This window comes from Pempheris klunzingeri, chromosome 11 (assembly GCF_042242105.1).
Source record: "Pempheris klunzingeri isolate RE-2024b chromosome 11, fPemKlu1.hap1, whole genome shotgun sequence".
Classification (NCBI taxonomy): Eukaryota; Metazoa; Chordata; class Actinopteri; order Acropomatiformes; family Pempheridae; genus Pempheris; species Pempheris klunzingeri.
The window spans coordinates 9593761-9617339 of record NC_092022.1 but is presented as its reverse complement, the minus strand read 5'-3'; the positions used below and the strand labels follow the sequence as shown (position 1 = coordinate 9617339).

Genomic DNA, 23579 nt, shown 5'->3' with positions numbered 1-23579 from the left:
TTGTGTGGATAAAAAAAAACCTTAGAAAAACAAAAACAAATCTCTCTATATAACTATATATGTAAGTGTGTGTGTGAACGACGATATACAAAAGGAATTTGCTGGCACAGGCGACATGAACTGCAGGGCCGTGGATACGTAGAAAAAAGGGACGTGAATCACTAAGGGGAAACGGGACGTGTTCAAACATTTGATCTTTTTTTCTGTAGTAATATTAATATTAATTATTATTATTATTATTGAACACTGAGAGAAAGGGAGTTACATTTTGCTCGTTTCCATCTCTCTCAGATGTTTTTTCTTTGTTCTCAATGACATGTGGAATTGACCAGGAAATGTTTGGTAACTCTCAGCTGCAGTCGGGCGTCCAGCGAGCCGCCAGTCTCAACAGTTCTCTCTGACATTCTGCTAGAAATGTTCGACTAGCACCAAAACCAAGCTCAGTCCTTGTAATTTTACCCCCCTGTGGAGGAATCAAGTTTGTGTGTGGATAGTGCACTTTTATATTAGCTGACCATGATGATTACAGCAATGATAGATAACTCATAAGCATATTTAAAAATATTTTTGTTACCATTTGCATCTTTGCATTACAATGTCGTTTTGTTGTGTTGTTAGTCAGAAGCATATCGATCTGTAAGCAGGCGAGGTCGTGATTAACGGCCAACGAGTCGGGTCGGGGTGGGGGTGGGGGGCGGGGGGTCAGACTTGACCAGAGGAAACGATGAGTCACTCAGACGCAGCAAGGGGGACGACAGAGGAAGCGTCAGGGAGTGTGTTTTATGTTGAAACTTTACAGACCGAAAATGTCTCAACGGCATTTTGTTTTTCCATTCACTATGGCTGTGGTTGAGCTCCTGTTGTAACGGTTTTTATTTAATATTTATGTGACCTTCCAATGAGAAATTTTTAGGGTGTTATTGCACTTTTTAGGTTCATTTTTACCGTCTGAAAAAAAAAATGATATATATCTTTTAACAGGGAATTTGCTTTAAAGATGTTGTTTTAGTTCACTTTTGCTTTAATGCACAAATAGATGTTAGTGTGACAAAGAACTGTTGTTCTGTGATTTATTTAAAGACTGGTTTTTATTTTGCTTCTGTGATTGGACAGTTTGAAGAAAAAAAAAAGGAAATAGGTGCACCAGAAAACCGGTGCCCTGATAAGAAACACTAATACGGACTGTGATTTTAAATTAATTCTTAAGAAGTTCATGGCAATGCTCACTTATTGTAGTGCTAAATTATAAATCTGTCAAAGCCACACTCTGGTTTATATTGAGCGAATATGTATGACCGAGAAGTTGACACACTGATCATGAATTATCTCCTGAGCTTGGCATTGGAAATAAATGATCATAAATATAGGGAATAATAATGTGTGTAGATGATATTTCTCCAGATATTGTTTTGAGAAGAAAAAAAAAGGTTGTACAGTATTTTCCTCTGTAAAAAATAACTATATATGAACAAAATGCTCTTTGATGAACAGCTTCCTTTAAAAAGAAAACCGTAAAAAGGAGAAATGAATAATAAAAAGTTAAAAATTCAAATAGCCTCATCATAGTTTGCTTGTGTGCGTGACCTTTTTTTTTTTTTTTTATCTACCCCAGATTTTTTGAAAACAGTTGTTCATACTGTAGCATTGGCAGATTCCGTTATATTTGCAGTATATATTTTTTTCTTTTTCCAAACTATGTCAGAAGCTCAAACTAAAATACACTGATTTGAATTCATTCACCGATGTTTCTGTTTTATTTAACGACTCGTTTTATTCATTGTCATTTTTCTATGTGTGTGCTTTTGTTTTTTTTTTTCCTAATTAATTGAAATTCTTGGTTTATATTTACTTTGCTGTGGGCATGCCTCGTTCACAGACTGAACTGTCTCCCGGGACTCTGCTGCTACGCAGAGGCGTTAACGACATTTGTTTTGTTCTCTCATCATTTGCTGAGATGACTGTAGGGGCTGGGAGACGTTGTGCACTTGAATTCAGTTTATGTGTGTGTGTGTACGTGTGTGTGTGAGGGTGTAAAATAGCAGGATTTGTAAAAAGTTGAAAATAAAGAAACTATAATTATTATAACAATACACATGCAGTGCTTAATAGTGCTTCAGCCTTGGGTCACATGTGGAGGGGAAAGGTGCTGCTGGACGACAGCAGGGCAAAAGGTCACAGCAGCGACCTCTCTGTCTCTTTTTGTATCTGTCAGTGGTGCTTCTGAAGTGTGTGTGTGTGTGTGTATGTGTTTGTGTGTGTGTGTGGGTGTGTGTGTGTGTGTGTGTCTCCTCCTGAGAGAGACAGATAGGCCATGGCTGTAAGAACACAGACCTGTGGCTCCGTCCCAGCTGCTCAGAGCTTCGATTCATATTTCATGACCTTGTGTGTCTTTTCCTGCTTTGCTCCATTATAAAGCCAATTGGGAAATGTTTTTTGTCGCAGAATTTGAAAAGAAAAACAAACAAACAAACAAAAAACATCTGCATTCATGCAGGTAGAGGAATCAACAATATTTGTTGCTGGGGTCGCCTGTTGTTCACGTCTGACATTCTGGTGTGAGAATAAGATCAGAGCAGAGGACCATTAGGGAGATTTAGAGGCCTGCTACTGCTAACAAGATGGCTCTCTGCGTCTTGTTCAGTGTTAACAGGGCACATTTATTTTTTTTAGTTCTTTTTTTTTTTTTTTTTTTTCTTTTAGCCTTGAGCCATGTGCTGGGTTCTCCTCCCACTCCCTCATGTCACCCAGTGGTCAGTGCGCTGGTTCTGTCTGTCCCTTAGTCTACAGCTGTTCCTGTCCTTCCTCCTGCTCTTCCTTGTGATGTTTTTTTTTTTTTTAATAAAAAAAAAGGAAAAAAAAAAAACACGGGTAAAGGCATCACCATCTGTCAGCCAGCTGGCATCCTGTATATAATCTACCAGAAAAAAAAGAATAAACATGAAAATTATATTACACAAAAACCAGACGGAAATGACCTCCAAATCCTGCATAGGCTGCTGCCGAAACGACAGATCATTTTACTGTTTTAATTAACAGAGTAAAAAGGATGGTATAAAAAAGTGGTGGGGAAATAAACTGAGATGTATTTCCACTGATGGAAAAATGTAATATGAAAGCCTCCTGCTTACTGCAGCGTAGTGGATACACAGAGCAACATTTTAGACTTTGTAAAATATATTGCACTTTTGGACTAAAAGCCATCTCCCGTTAGCGTTCAATTTGGCTGGATTCATGAGACATTTTATATGAAAAGTAGACAATGAAGCAATTTTTTAAAAAGTCTCTACTTGAATTTGTTGCCCTCAGCACTACTATTCATTCTTGTCGTATTGCTTATTTCCACTTGGATACAGTGCTGTTCATCTTCATTGTGCTATATTTATGTTTTTCTTCTGTTTCTGCATGTCTTATGCAAAGATTGAGCTTTTCACTCAGTGAAATAAAAACGTACTGAACGACTTTAGGCCTGTTTTCAGTGTCGATGTCTTTTTGAATGTCAAACAAAAGTACGACTCATCTTTCAACAGATGCGTACTTTGTACCTTTTCACTAAAGACCTCCTGGTCGTATATATATTATGAGTGTGGGGGGTATGCGTGCGTGCTGGCCATGTCTGACATGCAGTCGGTTGATGTGCCAGGAACAGGTTGAGTGAGAGTGTGGAGAAGCAACAGTCGGGGCTGGGAACACACGACAGGTGTGCACTGCATATGTGGTCACATGATGCCTATAAGGCAGATTAGGGCCCAAACAGATGAAGCGCTGCTTAATGGCAGCTTTTATTAAGTTCACAAAGCATGAAGGGAGGGGGTGAACAGAGGAAAAGCAGGTGGCTGGGCCTGTGCACTCTTAGATGAAGACAGATATTGTACAGTGGAGTCTGAAGAGGGTAGCCACTGTGGAAGGATTTATGAAGATTTGCCCGCCCAGGACTCACCGCCTGCCTGTTCCTGAATCCTGCAGTAATAGCCAGAGAGGGAGAGCTGGGAAATCTCAGAGAGAAAAATGTGCCGGCCAGAGAGTGTGATCATACAAGATGAGATGAAACTATAATAATACCCGTGTACGGTCTGTCACTGCTACAACAGAAAGTAAAAGGATGCACAGAAAATCAAACCAAATATTATGGAGCATTTGAAGTACAGCTGGAATTATTAAAAAAAAGCACAGATTACATTTTAAGTTAATGAGAAAAAATATCAATAGCAAAGCATGACATGCATTATGAAATAAGCGCATCAGTATACTTACAATAAATGACAAATGAGAGTAATATCAGATGTGTGACGAAAACTATGAAATGACTACAAATAGTGTGTGTGCGAGAACAAAATATGAACACAATACTGAAAGTGTGAAGGTGTTATGCATGTGCACTATAATGATTAAATGTATATCTAAATAGTGTGTATCCAATTACAGATGTATCAAGATAACTGCTAATGTGCAGGTTTGGCTACACACAGTATAACATATCCATTTTACAAGAAAGAAAAAAGTGATAATGTCTGTTGCATTTTTACAGGCATCATATCTGCGGGGGAAAAAAACTGCATCAGTACATTCAGCCAGTGAACACAGGCTCCCATTGGCTCAGTCTCTTTGGACTGTATGTACTTTACATGTTCTCACACGATTTTACTGAGGCAGAAATCATTTCACTAGTAACTGGGTAACACTGGAGTTTTCAGACATGACAAAAAAATCTTAACTTGTAGGAAAAGTGGCTATGACCAATACAATATTAAAACAATGAGTCACAGGAATACCTGCACAGTATGTAAAAAAAAAGTCGTCTAAATAGGCAACTGTTTGCTAAAAAAAAGTTTGCTGCATCAATTTAAAAGGCGATAATAACTTTTGAGATTTGAGACAATGAGACAATGTAAACTTCTTTTTAACTAGACAAGAACTTGTTGCTCACAAGAACTGTGGTACTTATTTGGACAATAAAACAAAAATCTTATGGGCTCCCCCACTCGATGACTAACTCATCCAGTGAGACTATTTCTGACCCAAATGTGGCAAGAAAAGCTTTTATAGCAAAGCCCTGAAGCTGCCCAGCTCAACACCGGAAAAAAATGAGGCTCTGGCCATAAGGAGAGAATCCTTTAGCATAAAAATGAATGCACTGCCATCTCTCGAATCATATCTTTGTCATCAGACACAGTCCAGTTTGTTGTTGATGGGCCCCACAGGTACACAGTATCTCATGTATCATGTGTATATGACATGGCTGCTCCGCTCATTTTACTGCTTCATTGGCCCATTTATAGTTCAGGTTTTTGGATCAGATGTTTCCCTCGTCTCTTTGAGCACTCTGCCCCAGTTAGACCTCTCTTTAAATCCAGTGCCCTTTGCAATAGATGTTCATTTATCTATTTTTGCATGTGTATGGGCTTATTTTGGAAAGACCTCAGTCACACGGCAGAAAAGGGGGCTGTGTGAAAAAAGCTGCTTTGCTATTGGTAGCAGCTGTTGCTGCTGAGACACCTCAGAGGAAATGGAGAATTGGACACACACTCATCCAATTTAGCATTAACAAGACCTTATTGGATGCAGGGCCATAGGAACATGCGGCTTTGCCTTATGTGGCTCTGTTTAGATATGCTGCTGTTCTTCTTGAACGTGTGTGACTGGGGTCTGTGACAGTGTTGGCATCTTTGTGGGGATCAAAGATGGTGTACATACTAATCTCAAGTCTGTTAGCAGACAGCCTCGGGCAAAGTGCCCTGTATTGTTACATATAATTACTATACAAAAAACAAAACAATTGTTAGAGGAAGGATTTGTATTCAGCAACAACAGAGAAAATATTGCCATTTAAGAGTAGAACTTAGGAGAAACGGATACTTTAGGTACATTACAGTAACCAAAATAACAAGAATTTCCATGTCTATGGAAGAATCACCAGTAAAACCATTCGTAGGAAAGTCTGAGTTGCAGCATGAGATAGTTTCTAACATCAAACACCAAGCTGGTCTACAAAGATCTGCAAAAACGAGACGTTTCCGTCCGTTTTATATTTTCCACATTCAAATCCAACCACACGAGAACTAGGTTGTTGTTAAGCTTTTCAACATAGCAACCACTGGTCAGACGAGTATTGACTTCATCCTCTTCCAAATATATAAATATGTAATTATTTTTTAAAGATCTTACGCTGCATGAAGCACAGGCCTACTTCTAAATATGCTCAGCAGGTTTTGAATCATACATTCGTCCCTTGTGCAACACCTGTGTGTTTTGTTTCTGGCCAGGTAACTTCTTTTTTTTTTTTTTTTTTTACTTTACTCTTTTTTCCATAAACACACCTCACATTCTTTAGAAGGTGGTGTATCGAGAAATCTTTGTCTTTCAACACATTTTTTTTTCTGCTGGGACATCAAGATAAGAAAACATTCTTCTCACAGTTTTGCTGGAACATTCAGTTACTAAAAACAAACAACGGCAGTGTGGTTATTAACCTCAAAAACCAGAAAAACTGGATTAAACTCCGGCCAGTTCACACAGAAAAGAAGCCGAGCAAACCGTCCGGTGACGATCATATCGTCATGGTAACGACCCACAAATCTTTGGTGATTTTATCATAGATATGAAGGTGTTGTAGGTTAGTGAAGGCTGCAGCTTTTCATGAGAGACACTTTAGCGCTTTAGATTATAGAGTCTGACCTTTAGAAGTTTCATGAAAATTATAATTCATTATTTCAACACACTTGACTAGAAGTCCTCGAGATGAGACAATACATCAGGTACTTAAAAAACCTGGTCCATTTTTAATGTTGATGGATCTTTGGTTCTGAATGAAAAGTTATAGCGTTCATGTCTTTGACCACAAGTTAAAATGTGGGCTTGAAATTAAACGGGGTGACTGTGCTGAGGTGGAAACAAACATAGTTCCTGTATTTCCATGAGCTCTGTTTAAAGTGAACACATTTTCAAAAAGGTGGGGGCGGGAGCGGGGGCGGGGGTGTAATGTTACACGGAAGATGTTATTTGGTAAACAGGCAGTTGTCATCTTACAAACACAAACAGAATCCAGTGGAAAGATTAGCGTTGAGGCCCTTTAAACAGCTTGTGAAAAATGAGACTCCTGTCAACCCTGTTACATAAATGTTTACCGAGAAATACCAAACATTGTGTTCTATTTGTTTTACTTTGCCTCAAGTTTGCCCATTGCCATAGATTAGTCATCCCCAGAGTTAAACACGACTTTGCCAACTGAACAAACAACTAGTAGCAGACAGCGACCAGAAACAAGTGCATAAAACAGTTGGTCCAGGCTGGCTCGTAGCCACATGGCCATTACCCTTCAAGTAGTCTGCTTCAGAATTGGACCAGAGGTCTCCCGAGTTGAGTGGGAGTGTTTCATCACTTTATAAGTCTTATCCAAAAGGGGAGAGCTTGGAGCAAAAAAATCTAATGGCCCGGCGCTCTCTCAGAAGCCAGAGTAATTGTCATTTCACTTCAATTGCCACAGCACAGCACCGCTAACTGGCAAGTGAGGCCTGCTGCTTTCTTGGCAAACGGAGAAATCTTAAGTGCTAAGCTGTAAATTTGCTTAATTTGACGTGCGTCCGAGGGGAATGGGATCGTTTTCTTTCAGGGAAAAAGCCTGGCATATTGGCTGACAATAAGCTGGAATGGTCCAACATGGTGTTTCTGCTCTGCGATGATGGCTGGAACACACAACGGACAGCGTTTGACAGAGCTGTAAAACCATTTGACTCTGGCACCAGCGCTGTATGACTCACTCTTATGTTAATTCTGTGAAAGCTTTTCAACGGTAATTTCAGTGGAACAAAATGATGATTTTCTTCTCAAGCAGCTTGAAGTGGTTTGTCTGTTTGACCATAAAAGCGAGTTAGTATTTACTGAATAGAAGGATGCCTATTCACACATACCTGTTAATAACCTGCCTCAACAAACTCCTCATATTGTAACCCACCACGCACATGCATGTCGAGTCTCATTGCATCAGACGGCCAAAGTTATGGTCACAGAATGCAGGAAATGCCACTCATGTCATTTCTGACTTTTGACTAGTAGTCACAGGTCAAATAAAAAAAATGAAGATCTGGTCACAAATGTGGAAGCAAAACAGAAAATTTTTTTTTTTCTATACACAAGAACAGGTCATCAGTGCTGTAATATTGTCTCATCAGAGAACAGAGCAATTACTGAAATACAGAAGAAGTTCGATTTGAAAACGTGATGCAAGATTTGCTATTTTGTACAGATTACAACCGATGTCTCATTGTTGAATAATATGTGATTAAACCCTAAACACTTCTATGCTTCCCTTTTCTAATTCACAAACTTCTCAGACAGAGGAAAAAAAAAGATCTCAGACTTTGTTTAAAAGTTAAAATAGTTTTGAATCACTGTTGATCTGTGAACAACTTGCAGACACTGATTTATCTTCATCAACTTACTGCGCAGACGGTGAATGATTGCCAAAAGATAGGTTAATCTAGTTAGCTGTGGTTAATTAATAATATCCTGCAGTCACATCTTTTATTTGCTTCATGGTGATTAACTTACCTTATAATTATGTTTCAAGAGATCACCCAAGTAAAAAAAAGCATTTCTTGGGACCATAAAAAGTGTTTTTGCTATGAATATATAGCAAAAAGCATTAATGTCACAGCTCCCATGTGGTCGGCATTGACTGGGTGGAAATGAGGGGAAATAGTGTGGGCCAAACAGAAATGTCACAACTGTGGCATTTGAGAGACAGCGTGTGGTGTGGTCTTCAGAAAATACTTATAGCAGGTTAAAGTCTAGGGAGTTCAGTATTGTCTCTGGCTGGTTGCATTGTTGCAGTACTGTTGCAATACATTTAAAATTAAAGCGTTACTATCAGCTTTATTTGTGCTGAATGACTCTTGAATAAGGCCAGCCGCCGCCGCCGCCGCCGCCCCCCCCGTGAACATCACAAGAGCCTTTAAAAAGACTGGTTTCAGTATCACAGCTGTGACCTTCATAAAACAGAGCTGGGCAACAGGTGGGCATCATGTGTGTGCTAATCTTCCACATTATGGTTGTTGATAACAGACACTGCACAGCCCTGCTCAGTTAAAACTCAGTAATTTAATATGGAATACATCAGCAACGTGATATTTGTAGCATGGAAGAAGCAAAGGTGGGGAAGATTCTGCTGGTGCTAATAATAGAAAATGTCCATCATTCACTATGGGTTTCTGTTACCAAAAGAATTCTGTGAGTACCGCAGACCCTCCAAAACAAGACATTGGGTGTCCACTGAGGGATTTTGGGATTATTTTTTTTCACTCGCTCTCCTCCTCACTAAGGGCATGAAAATGTGGATTGTATTTCGCTGTGACAATCCATGCCAATTTTGGAGGACAAGGTCAGTGAATGTACAGCCTTCCCCTTTTTCACACACCATCCTCCTTTACCCATCAATTCTCACACGTGGCTTATGGGGGGTGAAAGTTTGGGCCTCTTGGCAGCTTCAGGAAGAAGTGATTCAACGGCCACATTTAGAAATCTACGGGACTGGCCGGGTGAATCTTAACCTCTTTTATTATGTAAAGGTCCTGGGATTTGAAAAGGGAAAAAGGTCATCATCGACCTTCAAAATAGTTTTAAAAAAGCGTTTATTGTATGTACAGTCGGAGAAAGGGTTAGGAATTTAAATAACTTTCTAATCTAACATTTCCCTGGCAAAGCTCAGATTTAGCAGAAAGTCGTGGTTCCAAGATGATGAATCCAACTGATTTTGATGATCCCCTGATTTTCAATCTAGCACCACCACGAGGTTCTAAATAAGAGTCTGAGAACTCGTTTTATAAATCGTCATGAAATTTAGTACAGATGTTCACATCTTCTTCAGGATGAGTTGTAATAACTTGATGTTCCTCTGAATTCTTATTTAGCGTTTATCATCAGGTCAGAATCTTAGTTTCCTTTTTATGACTGAATTCCTGAAAATCTAACACTGACATTCCCATTAGCCTCAGCTGTACTGGCAAATGTTTGCATTATGGTAAACATTATACCTGCGAAACATCAGCATGTTTTCATTATAAATGCGAGGACGTTAGCACGCTGACGTTAGCATTTTAATCAAGCATCACTGTGTCTCAGTGCAGCGTCACAGAGTCATTAGCATGGTTATATATTCTTGTTCATCTACAAGTTCTCAGAGAATTATTGTCCTGTGCTGAGACAACATGAAGACCGTTGTGAATGCCATGAAGAAGATAGTGTTCGGATTCTCTATCCCTTTGTTTTATCCCTTCTGCCCACCTGGCCACTAGCATGCTTCAGGTGTTCCACAGTCAGGCCCTGTGATTAGTCTAATTTGCACAAACCCTGGCAAGCTCCGCACCTGTTGCCCCTGCGCCGCCTGCAGCCGCGGTCCCTCAGCAGGCTGACAGGCCTTCCCTTGGATAATCCAATCTCCGCAAAACGGCGTTGCTACTCTCCACCAGCGCAGGACAAGGACATTTGTTTTTTCTACCTCTTGTCTCCCTTTGTGTTCTCATGGCCACCACACTCCTGATGGCTCATTATTGGACCATTCATAAACATTACCAGACAGTACACACCACGATGTTTTTCACTGCCTGCTGTGTTTTCCCTCACTGCTAATCACTAGTGCCTTCCTTTACCTGCCAATAAGGTGAATAAAGCTTTCCTTCAGGTTCAAAAGAGGCCCAACAACCTTCCACATGACAGCCTTCCAGTATCCACATACTCCATTTGGATTTGAAACAGCGCCAGGAGAAAATCAAGTGACACAGGCCACACAGAGTAGGAGGGTGGGAGGGAGGGAATGTGATCCCACTTGATTGTTGAGAGTTTATATAGCGAGTGATGACAAAGTGCTTTATGACTTTGCAGTGTTCGCTGGGCCCTGCGATTGAAGCCTTATACAGGCAAAGCCCCCTTGTGACCTTGGCTTGTCAAATGTTCTCATTTTCACCAGGAAGGAGCCAGTGTTCAGCGGCTGCTCAGAGCTGGTAAGCTGCTTTTAGAGAGACAGCCACAGAGAGCTTTTGGAGGTGACCCATGCTTCCTTACTTTCACTGCTGAAAAGACTATTGAGGAAATGCATCAATCAGACAAAGGTTTACGTCTGCTAACCCATTGAATCATAAGTCTATGTAGAATCTAAAACCATGAATATTTTCAACCAAAGGCCTTTGTGAGGTACAGAGATGATTTGAAAATGCTAACAATGACAATATACCATGCTGGTATTTAGCAGGATTAATATTTACCATAGTTACCATCCTATTTTGTGCATGTAAGCATGCAAACATTTGCTAATTAGCACTAAACATAAAGTATAGCTAAAGCTAATAGCCATACATTTTGCAAGTATTTGGTCATGTGTTGGACGGAGTGTTAGACAAAGTAAAATGCTGTCCTGATGGTGGCGCTAGATAAAAAGTTAAGAGAGTTACAAATTTCACAGCTATCCATCTAATAGTACTCTCACTGAAAACCACAACTGTAAATCTCATGGTGGCACAAGAGGAAAAGTCAGGGGATCATCAAAATTATAAGGATGCATCATCTGGGAACAATGAATGCCTGTGTAAATTTTTGCACCAATCCATCCAATAAATGCTGAGATATATCACAGACAAATGAAAGCTTTAACTTGATGGTGGCATTAAATAAAATGTCAGGATCACCATAGGCTTCAGGATTCATCCTCTGGGCACCATGAATGTCTGGGCACCATGATGGCGATCCATCCAATAGTTGTAGAGTTGATCAGTCTAGACCACAGTTGTGGACCACCTGACCCATGATGCTGTTCCTACAGACATGCTGCTATTGTGGCTAAAATGTGAAACTGACCCCAAAAATACAAAATATTTTTGAGAAACTAAATTGTAGGACTTGGATGACAACATCTTGAAAGACGTTTAACAGATTTTTACTGCAGATGGTGATAACATCAGTCCAAACGAGGATTCCCAGGGAGTAAAAGGATATTTCCAGAGGGGCAAAGCAACCGGTGGAGTTCCACAGACCTTGTCACACATCAAGTATTACATCAGATTGCTCCCAGCTGCATGCCACATGCATCTTATCGCACAGGGAAGAGGAAGCAGATGCATTTCATCCTCAGGCCTCCTCTTCCTGCAATGCCCGCGACCTTTCCTATGCAAATTTCTGCAGGACACTTCCCCTTGGAGAGCGATGAAGAGAAACCATGGTGGGTGGATCTTGATGTGTCAAGGACTGGACCTATGCTGCTAGGATGTGAACTTCCCTGAATCAGACTGATGAGAAAACAAAAGCTGGACCAGGATCAACACTCAAGGACTCAAGAAGGAGTTTTGAATGAGTAGAGATGATGCGTGCATGGTGCAGACAGGATCCCGCTAGCCCTCTGACGGGCTGCTATGGGCTAACAACCCTTGCATTGATCCAAGGAGACACTCGGCCCTCTAACCTGCTGAGTGCTCAGTTCCAGTGAACAATGGAGTTCAGAGCGCGTCGATACACTACCCTATTGAGTGCTCTCCGTTTAGCAGCAAGATTGATGAGGTTAAGGCTCCCAACCGGTGAGCCAAATGGTGTCAAAACCAAGGTGTTGCTTTGGACAAACAATCCCTCACTGCACTACCACACTGGCAGGCGCTGGTTACTAGCTTATACACTGGCTCTACCAGGGAAGTGTATTTATATAGACACAAGGTTTCTGAAAGGCTGTGCAGACTGTGGTGGACGTTGATAAGACATTTAAAATGTAGATGAGAATATGAGGGTAGGATAGATGCTGCTTTCTGGACAGGAATGCACTGCAAATCCCTGAAGAGGCTAAATGATGTACAAGTGGATTTATTACAGTTGGTCCCTATAAATCTAAGGTTGGCCTGAACTCCAGGGAGAGGTTAATGGATTACAAAGGGATGTGGTATCGAACCTCAGAGAAGTTTATACACCTCATCAATATGTGAAACGCTATTGATCATTTAGAGCTTGATAAATTAAATTCATACACATGACAATGCATGGCAATATGCAGAATGTCCCGGATATGAAAAAATGGGATTTATTTTTTTTACTGTTTTTTTTAGGATGAGGATCTATGGTGGGATCTTTCATTGGTAAGACAGTAGGAAATTGCATATTAAGAAAACAAACTGTGTGTTTGATTTGAGCTGTGCTGTCAATGCTGGGAACCTCATGAAATTATCAGCAACCCAACCTGTCTGAGCAGCATCCACATGTTCCTGCTCAAATTACAATAAATGAGAGAAGCTGAGATTCTGTTACCCAACAGGAAATATTAATGTTTCAGAAACTTTGCAACTAAATACAGATATGAAGTAGGACACTTTCACTTTACAATGAGATATAAATGTTTTTCTGCTTTGATTTTGGAAATATCTACATTTCCATGCTATGGATCTTATATCTCATTGATTATAGTGGCATGTGGACTAAATCTGAGACAGGAACCAATTAGGATAGATTAGGATATACTTGTTGCTTCTGTAAGAGAAGACTGATTCCATCAAACATCAAGATACAGTTAAATGAAAGTCAACAAGAGACATTGTTCATTTGACAGTGAAGAGATGACTTTACTGCAAAATGAAGCCCCTTACAAATAAAAAGACAAAAAGAAAAAGTTTAAGGTGTAGCTTCTTCAAGGATAAGTAATCAATCTAACACTTTTGGTCCTTTGAAAATTATCATAACAACTACTTGCATATACTTACATCTACTGCATATGTGAAAAAGGTTTATAAAGCCCTTTGTGGCTCTAGAGGAAACTGCACCAAATCTGATAATAGCCCAGCGGCACGGGGCTACATTAGCAGCCATCTGCATAACACTCCAACCGAATGGTTAGCAGTTGGGTTTAGGAATGAGTGAAATAAAAGAGACGATCCCTGCCTCTGCTGCAATGATTTAGATTTTTTTTAATGTACATTGTGGCTTTGACGTTATAGGAGTACAATGTCAAAGAGGTCCCTCTTAAATTAGATATAGACATTCATGCACTGATGCACGTAACTGTGCTGAACCATGTGTTGCTTCAAACATACTGAAGAAATCTTTACATTTTGCATACATTAAGCTATTTTGGTTTGTGGTTGGAGTGTTACAATCTCATTGAGCTAGTAGCGGAGCAACAGACGTTTAGTGTTTGTGGTTCATCAGGTCGTTTTCAGACACTTCATGCATATCCATAAATGGCACTGATCATTTTCATCGTGTAGGACCCAGACCATACACCCTGGTGACATCAGATTACAGTGAATTCATCTTACCTTTTATCCCTGCACTTATTAGGCTATACCACCCCTCCTCTCTTTTCCTTCTTGCTGTCTCTCTCACTGTCTCACTGTTTTCTGTACTGTTGGATTAAGCAAAAATGTATTTTAAAACGAAGTGCAAAAAATGAATTTAAGTCTGCAATAGACATCTTCAACATCTTTAATGTATTCAACATAGAATAGGAAATCCTATATGAAAAGGCAGCACTCCCACTACAGAAACCAAAAGGCACACTGACGATCCATCTTCTGAAATAAACAAAACTTCACACATGCGGTGTGCAACTACAGTGTGCCATATACTCATTTCCAAAGAGAAAGCTGAAAGTCCCTGCCTCATCGTGCAATCTGAAAACTCAATAAAGGGTGATTCATGATTCAACATACAGATGCATGTTGAACTAACAGATAAATTACAGCTGATCAGGAGTTGACATAAAAACAGAAAGCTCAGGAATCACAAAAAATTGTTTTCCAATTCACAGGTCATTGTTGGATTTGGATTTTTCATTCAAACTAATATGCCAAAAAATTGTCTCGCAGAACAGAAAGTCTCCCACAGTTCGATTTTATTACAATTTAGAACTCACTTTTTAGCCAAACAGAAAAAAATGCAACAACTTATTACTGACGTGAATATCAGAGAAAACCCTCCTGCCCCCAAACGTACAGAACCACATTCACACAAACCCCAGTGTTAAAAAACTTCACAGCCTCCTTTAAAAGACAACTTCTGTGTGATCTGAGTCTTAGTTTGTGCATTTTTATTTCCTTTAATGCTAATTAGATGGATGGAAAAATAAATCAGGTACATTTTACACAATTGTGATTTAGCACCCTGTATCTCTACTGCAAGTGAAGTATTTAGCTGTTTCAAAATATACAAATAACTAAAGGAAAAAAGACAAACATGAAAAAGTATTTTCACTGATGTAAAACAGTAACTGTAAAATAAGTAAAATAACCATTTACACATATTTAATAGTAATATACAGTAGCATGTATTGTGTGCAGTTGCTTTAAAATTGATATAACAAAGATTCTACTTGTGATAAACCAAATTTATTACACTTATGTACACAGTAATCAGCAGGTTACAGATAGGACCAATGACTGATACTACAGTGGCTAAGAAGCATATGTTACACCTCTTGAATATTTAACCAACCTTACCCATCCATATAAATTCATTTCAAATAAATCAAACATATATAGTTTACAGCATACTGCAATGTTGTCGTCTCGTTTAACATTTAACATAAATTCAATCAACATAACTCAACACAATCTGCAGGTTAGGACGGGTGTCACACAGAAATGTGCAGTGCCCCTCTACCTTTTCTGTGTTCCTATGAAGGCCATGTGTTGGAGGTGGAAACGGCATAAGAGCTGATATCCCTTCTTCTCACTCATGGACTCTTCTTGTTAGCTGGAGACAGAGTGAGTAATTCAATGAGTCAAGTATTCATTTATTACTTTCCTTTTCAATCATGGGGCAATTTTTTTTTTAACTTCCCCCTATCCACCTCCACACTGAGAGATAAAAAAAAGTGATACAAGTTCTGCAACTTCTCTCTGTGGCAGTCTTCGTTGTCTCACTGCTGCTTAATTACAAAATATTGGCGCCGTTTTCTGTAAAGATTACTCACTGTAGGAGGCCCTACATAATTTGGACCGGAGGGTTTGTCACGGAAAATAATACAATGCAACTGGGCTTTCTGTATTAGATTTCCGCTTTTAGCCTCCTTGACATTTCAAGCTGCATGAACTAATACATCTGTTATTTGTTGATCATTTGATTATTAACATACTTCACAAACCAAATCAGCTGCCCTGCTGGAGACACAGACACAGCTCAGCAGACAGTCTGGGTTTTCTCGCCTGCCACACACAAACACACTCGCAAAGATGCACAATTCAGCCTTCAGTGAGAAAGGAAAGCAGGGGAAAAAACATTTATCTTCCTCTCCTTTGAGCGTATGAGCACTCTGACACCGGCATGGAACAAAGCCCGTCATCACATTCTAATCTCGAATTTCAGGGCTTTTATTTCACCCAAATGCCACCCTGCTGGCCTTGTGAATTATTGACAGACTGACACCAATGTGAAAGGACACATAAAAGAGGCTAAAAGCTCCGGCCCTGGAAGAGCTTGTCCTCTCCTATTGCCATCAACAGGGAGACAAACTCTGCTAATGCTTCTCTGGAAGCTCACGGTAACTTTGAGACTGAAGTACCAACATATGACTCCTGACCTACAGCTGCACTATACAGGAGAGATAGTCTGTGCGGCGCTGCCTCTTTGGTCTGTATGAAAGCCTTAGTACAATTACAAGGACACCAAGGCAAAGCTGTGAATTATCTGATCAAATAATGAAAATTAAAAGCGGTAAGTCACATACGGTTAGTACTGCATAAAGCTTTTTAAGTCATTCTAATTTGACTATTGCTTTTCTCTTCTCCTTTCAAAGAAGCATCACAACATGGTACTTGGCTCGGCATGCAGTCATTTAGTTTGCATGATGAAAAGTAAATCGAGGTAAGCTGTGTCAACTAGACACTCCATAATTTGTCAGTTTTGCATCTTCTCACACCCACGCCTACTGCTCATTTTGCTCAAGATTAAGATGGTACAGAAACCAGTGGAAACAGACAGCGGAGAGAGGGATTTTAAAAAATAAAAAAACAGCATGAGTGTGAGCAGAGAGGAGCAGAATGAAACAAAGCCATCAGCAGAGATGAGAAGCTGTGTTTGGAGAGTGTTTTTGTGCTTTTTACTCATTTAATCCACCTCACTCTCATTGCTGGCACCCTCGGGCCGCCTCAGTTTGTCCACCTGTTCGTTAATCTGTCCATCCCCACCTCGCCGATCCTCTGTCTGCATGCTTAGACCGTCTTCCTCCTCCTCCTCCTCTACATGGCTGACATCATCATCATCATCCTCCTCCTCCTCCTCCTCTTCTTCTTCTTCTTCCTTCTGCTCCTCCTCCCCCTGCACCTCCATTCGGACCTGGTCTTTCAGGTCCAGGGGCAGCACTGCGCCAACGCCCACGGTACCGGCATCTCCGTTGATCTCATGAGCTCCATCAGGTCCTCCCAGTACATCCTGGGGGCTGTGGTGTCCATCTTTAACGGGGGAGGAGTTGGCGGACTCATTACTGACAGGGGAGATGTCGCTGCTGCTGTTGGTGTGGTTGGTGGACAGTGAGCCAGATGTCGAAGGTGGCTTCAGGGGAATCTGCCAAGAAGGGATCTTAGGAACAGTGGGAGTGGAAGGGAACTGTCTCCTGTGGAGGGCAGACAAGAGAGGGAAGGAAAATGAGGAACAAATGAGGACAATGAAAAACCTCACTGTGATCAAAATGTGTAATAAGAGCTTTCCTACAATGCAATCAGCCATAATTGGACATACTGCAAACACAAAACTATATATAGCTCCCTATGTCAGGTGTTGAATGAGAACATGTCCTCAACACTAGTTTATATTTTGGCATGCAGCCATGCACAAAGCACCCTACGTAATTCTCATAATTACAGCAGAGAAAATGGCTTTTCCCCCCAAACAGCCAGATGTTCATCACACCTGGTAAAAAAGCTGTAAGATTTTTGTTTTTGATTACATCCACTGCAGCTTTTAAGATCAAAAAGAGAACGTTTAATTGTAATGGGATCAGCACTTCTTGGTGGTTTAAAAAAAAAAAAAAACAGTTTGGAGATGATTTGGATCATTTGAACAGGAAGGGAACACGTCTGGAGACAGATGGTGATACAGAGCCTTTATTTTGTGATTCAAGCCTTTGCCAGAAAATTCCTTGTGAGAGTCAGGATGAAGTCAAGAAAGCAAATGACAAAGGGATTATTACTGATTAGAATGTACGAGGGGAACAAAACATGCTCAACTAGACAGTTCTGAGGCAATTTTCATCCTCGACGTTTTTCTGATGTACACTCTTACTTCAGGCTTCATTATAGACACTGATACATAATCATGCATGCTAATGGGCCTGACTGAGCAGGGCTGTGCCTGACTAGATTGAAGAAGAAAGCTGGAGAGAATGAGGGGGGCGTCCAGCAGTATACAATGAGATCTTAAACAACAGTAACACAAAATACTTTGCACCTTGTTATTAAACATGCAGTAGGTATAATCAGATTGCACCCTGCCAACAATAAAATGACTGACAAAAGCATCTATATTTGATCGGGGCACAGCTGCCTTTCTAGTTCATATAAATAATTACTCTTATTTTCATACTTGTGCATTTTGCCTCATAAAAAGACTGAAAGTTGCGCAGGAGCACATGCATGGTTATCTTGCTTAACAATAAAAGCATTAACACAGAGGACCAGCTGATGCCTGCAGTATGCTAATCGGCCGAGGCAACTTGTGAAGTAAAAGAAATGGTGCAATCAGTATCATAACCTCTAGTGCCTATGAGATTAAACATATTTGAGATGAATGATTATGCTTTAAGTGTGCAAGTAATTTGGAGGAGCAATGTGACATTATATGTTCTTTTATTTCATTTATTCATACGCTAACACAAACTTTAAGCCCGTCAACAGTACAGTACTGTACTGTTAAAGTGGGCATGCAAAGAAGATTGGATGGTAGTTTTGTTTTTTACCATATATGAACTTCAATTATAAACTCAAAGTCAATTATAAAGTGAGCAAAACATGGACTACGTAGTTAAGCTCACTTTGGAAAAAGTTTCATTACTGAAACTGGCTTAAACTGCAAATTTCAAGCAGTCCGGGAATCTAACATCAGACCAAGTCAGTCACCTCAAATTCACACAAACCAGCAAACCAGGTCAGAAGCCTTTTTTGGAAATATTTTGTGTTTACTTTAAGTTTCATAACTACACCCGTAACCTGCCAAGTGTCTTTAGTTTCAATAGATAGTCAGTGACACACCCATAATTAGGTCACCGGAATAAATGTTCATATATATAATTTCTGTGCACTTTGAGTTAGCTTTGAACCTTTGCTCAGAGCTATAACTAGAAAGTTCATTGACATCATAATGAAACTCTGGTAGCTCTGAGTAACTGGATCATTTCCACAAGACAGACAAGAGTATAAAGTTAGAGTTGAGTTTGTCTCTGCGCTGCTTGGCCAAAGCGCAGACTGAATGTTGTGTTGATTTGCATGTGCACGCAACCAATCGTGTGTGATGACAGGCAGAGATCATTCCACCAGGTTAAAAGCCGACAAGGCAGCTGACGGTCTACAGTCCTGAGTGACTGTAACTGTCCCATGTTGTTTTCACTTAACACATTTCATTTCATGGCCTGACACTTTGGGCCAACCAGCTGGACAAGCCACCGGGAATTCTCCTCGTGCTGCCTGCGGCTAGTCCAGGTCTGATTTCAAGTTAAAGCAACTGAAACCAGTATCATTACAAACAACACAAATCACCAGGGTGCCACATATGTTTGTTCAAAATGTAAAATTTGGCCAAAATTTAACGAGTTTGCAGCCATATATGTTAATTTGACAGTCACTGCCCAAGTATCAGTTGACAGCTATTCATAAATCACAGTTCAGGTTACATGGATCAAAACGATTGGGACAGAATCTCTCCAATACAAATGCTGTTTGAATAATTTGCTTTGCTTATAGTAATCAAGTACTCCACTTACAGTGTTCATTTTGGGTCTTGTAATGCACGACAACATATGGAAGAGCATTTTAAAACTACAGTAATACTATTCCTTTTTTATTTCACTGCCATGATACTTTGCCTTGCAGTTACCTATCTGCCTCCAGGTGGCTACCTGAGGCTGGTGCTGTGTGCACACTGAAATCATGTAAAAAATAATAATAATAATAATAATAAAATAAAAACTTCTTTGTGTGGTGTACTCAAACAACAGTCACAGAAAATGAACATGGTAGGGGTTAAAAGTATTTGATGGACTGGTGTAAATTAAATGTGGCCTGAATCACATCTAGATAAGGGGTATAAGTTAACCCATAACACACGCAAGTGATACATCAAGCTGACAGTGTTATATTCATGTGCAACACTGTCAAATGGTTTAAATGGACTGCATCCAGGAGCTCACAGGTGCATTAAAACAGTGAGCAGTCTGCCCTTAAACACACACTCACACCTGTACTGTTTCATGTGATGGGGGTCTGGATAACTTTGTTACCTGCTGAGCAATAAGCCCTTCAAAGAGGCGATCTCAGCCTTCAGCTCTCCAACTGTTTGGTGCTCCATGACGCGGTTGGTTGAAGTTGATGCCTATAGGAAAAACAAAAGTGAGACACACATAAATTGTCACAGACACACATTTATACACACACACACACAGCCGGCCCAAAGTAAATCTACATCTCTCAACAAGTTGTCTATGCTTTGCCTCAAAGATATTAAAAAAAAGAATATGGACTACAAGGTAAACAAATATGGAGAATGCAAATGCTGAAAGCCACTTGTTTTTGTGTAGTCAGGTAGCCTGTCACCATAACAACCTCACAACTGCCTACCGCTGGTGATGACAGAAAGGAGAACAAACAATCCTACTACAGTCACCTTTATGGCCTCAACTGCTCAGAAAGTCCAGTGAGTGTGAATCATGCTGTTTTTACATAATTTTCCATACTATCTAGAAAAGATTAGGCCTGTGTCCAGTGTTTTGGATAATGACTTTATCTTGAACAATGGTCACATTCATGTAGGCAGACCATAGCTTTGCAGTTTGTTTTGTTCTTTTTGTCTTTTATCAAAGGCGTGTTATCGCGCACACACTGGTGCAGCATGAAATGCTACAGGGTATTTGAATGGCAAATTGCTGCCAAAAATCTGTCTCTGCAGCACTTTTTTAAGGATAGGCAGGACTTGACAGAGGGACCTATAAAATGACGAGTTTTGATGAAGGCCTAGAGAAAAAAAACATCATATGGCGAGAGTCATATGCAAAGATGGACTGCAACTGCTGCAAACTCTTGTATTAAGTCTCTGCAAAATTTAGGCCTCCGTGAGGTCTTTGAATTTTCTCAAGTCAATGCATTTTTCTTCTAAAGTCAAGTGGCGGCATGGCTTGGTTGTAAAGGGTCTTGAGCCAAAAAGATTGGAAACTAGTAATGTACATAATTCACAGCTCATTCCTGACTAAAAAGCGTAAATGTGTGACAACAGGAGGACAGACTGAGGAGACCAGAGGGAGGAGAAGGAGAAAACAAGGGAAAAAGTGGGATAAAAGAAAAGTAAAAACTGTAATTAAGACTCTCCTGAATCACCAGAGGAAGCTTGTTAGGAAGCATGGACCCCCTATCGAGGGGAGAGGGATAACTTGGACTCTTTCGCTTGTAATTAAATCTTAGCGAAATTAATTGAATCACATCTGAAAGGGATCAGACTCATTTACGGTGGAAGGAGGGAGGCAGAGAAGGAGAAGTGAATGAAGACAGAAAAGGAGGCAAGGAGGGGAAGAATTTTTTTTTTTTTTTGCTCTTATCGACTCCTAAACCTCTCTGATAAGGAGCCATGTTTTAGAGGTGGTGCATTGGAGGCCGGCTGAAGACACTCTTATTACAGCCGTCACCTCATTAGAACCATCTTAATCCCTTGCCTCCCCAAGGCACCCGTATAATAAGGCTGGATTCTGCTTCTCTCTCATTTTACATTGAAAAAAATTAATTGCTGTATGAGCTGAGCTAAAAGACTTTCGAGGCACAAAATCAACTGAGGTTTTCTATACACTTATATCACTTAACATAAGAGAAAAAAAAGACTTAGTAGAGTAGAATTGTTAACCCCCAGTTACATATACAATGTGCATTATCTAGAGAGCAGCGCCATATAATATTTCACATCAAGACTTGTCACACAACACTACCACTGACATACGTCTTTATTTAGTCTGAAGAAACTTAATTAAATGTTGGGCCAAGGCTGAATTTCAGCTTTGAGATACATTATGCTGGTGTGTATGCACACAAAGAGTGTAAGAATCTTGTGTTAAGTGCACTAGCTGCTTGGCTGGAGGCTGAGTGGAGGGGTATCAGTGACTGAATAGAGCGAAAGAAACACCGCTGCCTGAAAGCCCCGCCTGACGTGCTGACACATACCCAATAAACCGCACGAATGTGTGAGATGTGATGTTTTAACAAACTGCTGATCAAAATATTTAACTTCTGCAATGATTAAGCAGCTTTTATTACAAAAGCACAAACCATCAAGAAGACACTTCCAGTACGACACTGCAGTCAGTTAATGTTTGACTTTGAAACGAAGAATTTGAACTCTACATTATAATTCTTCCCATTACCTTAAAAATTCTTGTTTTTTAGCTATTGTGCTTAACTTTAATATCTTGCATGTTTTCTAAAAATCTTAACTCTTTTCTATAAATGTGTGAACCCAATTTTTTTCCCCATTGTGTCCACCTTTCTACTCTGTGATTCTTTATATTTTCATCTTTATTAACCAAGTTTCCTTTTGATATTCCTTACAATAATCTTAATTTTTCCTGAACCTTAAATATTGCACATGCATGTGTGACTGGAATCATACTGGAATTATGTAGTATCTTGTACACTTGATTTAAATGCATAGAACCAAATGTTTTACTTAGTGAGTCTTACATATTCAAACATTTTGTATTTGATGGGTCCTGAGATGTGAATCTATTTATTGAGCTGCGCTTGTGTCCTGTTGTCTCATTTATTTGAACGACCTGCCCTGCTGAATCATACACTTGAAAATAAAAAAAATAAAAAAATCAGAGTTACCAGTGTGCATATCTGTTTTCTTCCCTCTGTTATTTGACTTCTATCTTACCTCCTGGCGTACAGGTGCAGAGCTCTAAGGGCTCTGTGTGGCCTAAACAGTGGGGAACATAATTCTCCACTTGGCACTACACAGCGCAAAAAGCATCATGCATGAACAAACAACCAACAAACAAATGAAGCAACAAACCAAAACCAAAATAACTCTCACAACTCAACCTATGACAGGGGTGCAACCTTTTACATTATCAACCACTACTGTGCTGGCCAAATGTTTTTTTTTTTAATTAAATAGTGTACATTGTAAAGATCCCCCATTTATTGCATAAAGCCTTGTAACCAATATGTCTCGGGTGATTGCCACTAAATAAATGGAGCTAAACTAATTTTTAATACAAATAACGTATTTTATTATATATGAACAAAGAAAACAATATATTTATATAATTTCATCAATATATAGATATAAAACAAGCTAAGAAAAAAGAAATCAACTCTAGCAGCACCCAAGGATGGCAACGCAGCTGGCTAAATGAAGATAAATGCCTGTGGACC

The 23579-nt window shown here is 39.8% G+C and overlaps 1 protein-coding gene across 3 annotated transcripts in view; it reads right to left on the bottom strand.

Annotated features, from left to right (window-relative positions):
• Window positions 1-15238: 15238 nt before the first annotated feature.
• Window positions 15239-23579, bottom strand: part of pex14 (peroxisomal biogenesis factor 14) — a 45373-nt gene continuing 37032 nt past the window's right edge. Inside the window, exons 8-10 of one of the 3 annotated variants that reach the window (XM_070840155.1) lie at window positions 20444-20535; window positions 17071-17566; window positions 15239-15708 (exon numbers count right to left, since the gene is read on the bottom strand). In XM_070840155.1, the coding sequence (XP_070696256.1) occupies window positions 15685-15708; window positions 17071-17566; window positions 20444-20535 (612 nt within the window). In that variant the 3' untranslated portion in view covers window positions 15239-15684. The remainder of the gene's footprint in view (window positions 15709-17070; window positions 17567-20443; window positions 20536-23579) is intronic. The other 2 variants (XM_070840156.1, XM_070840157.1) reach the window with 2 other exon arrangements.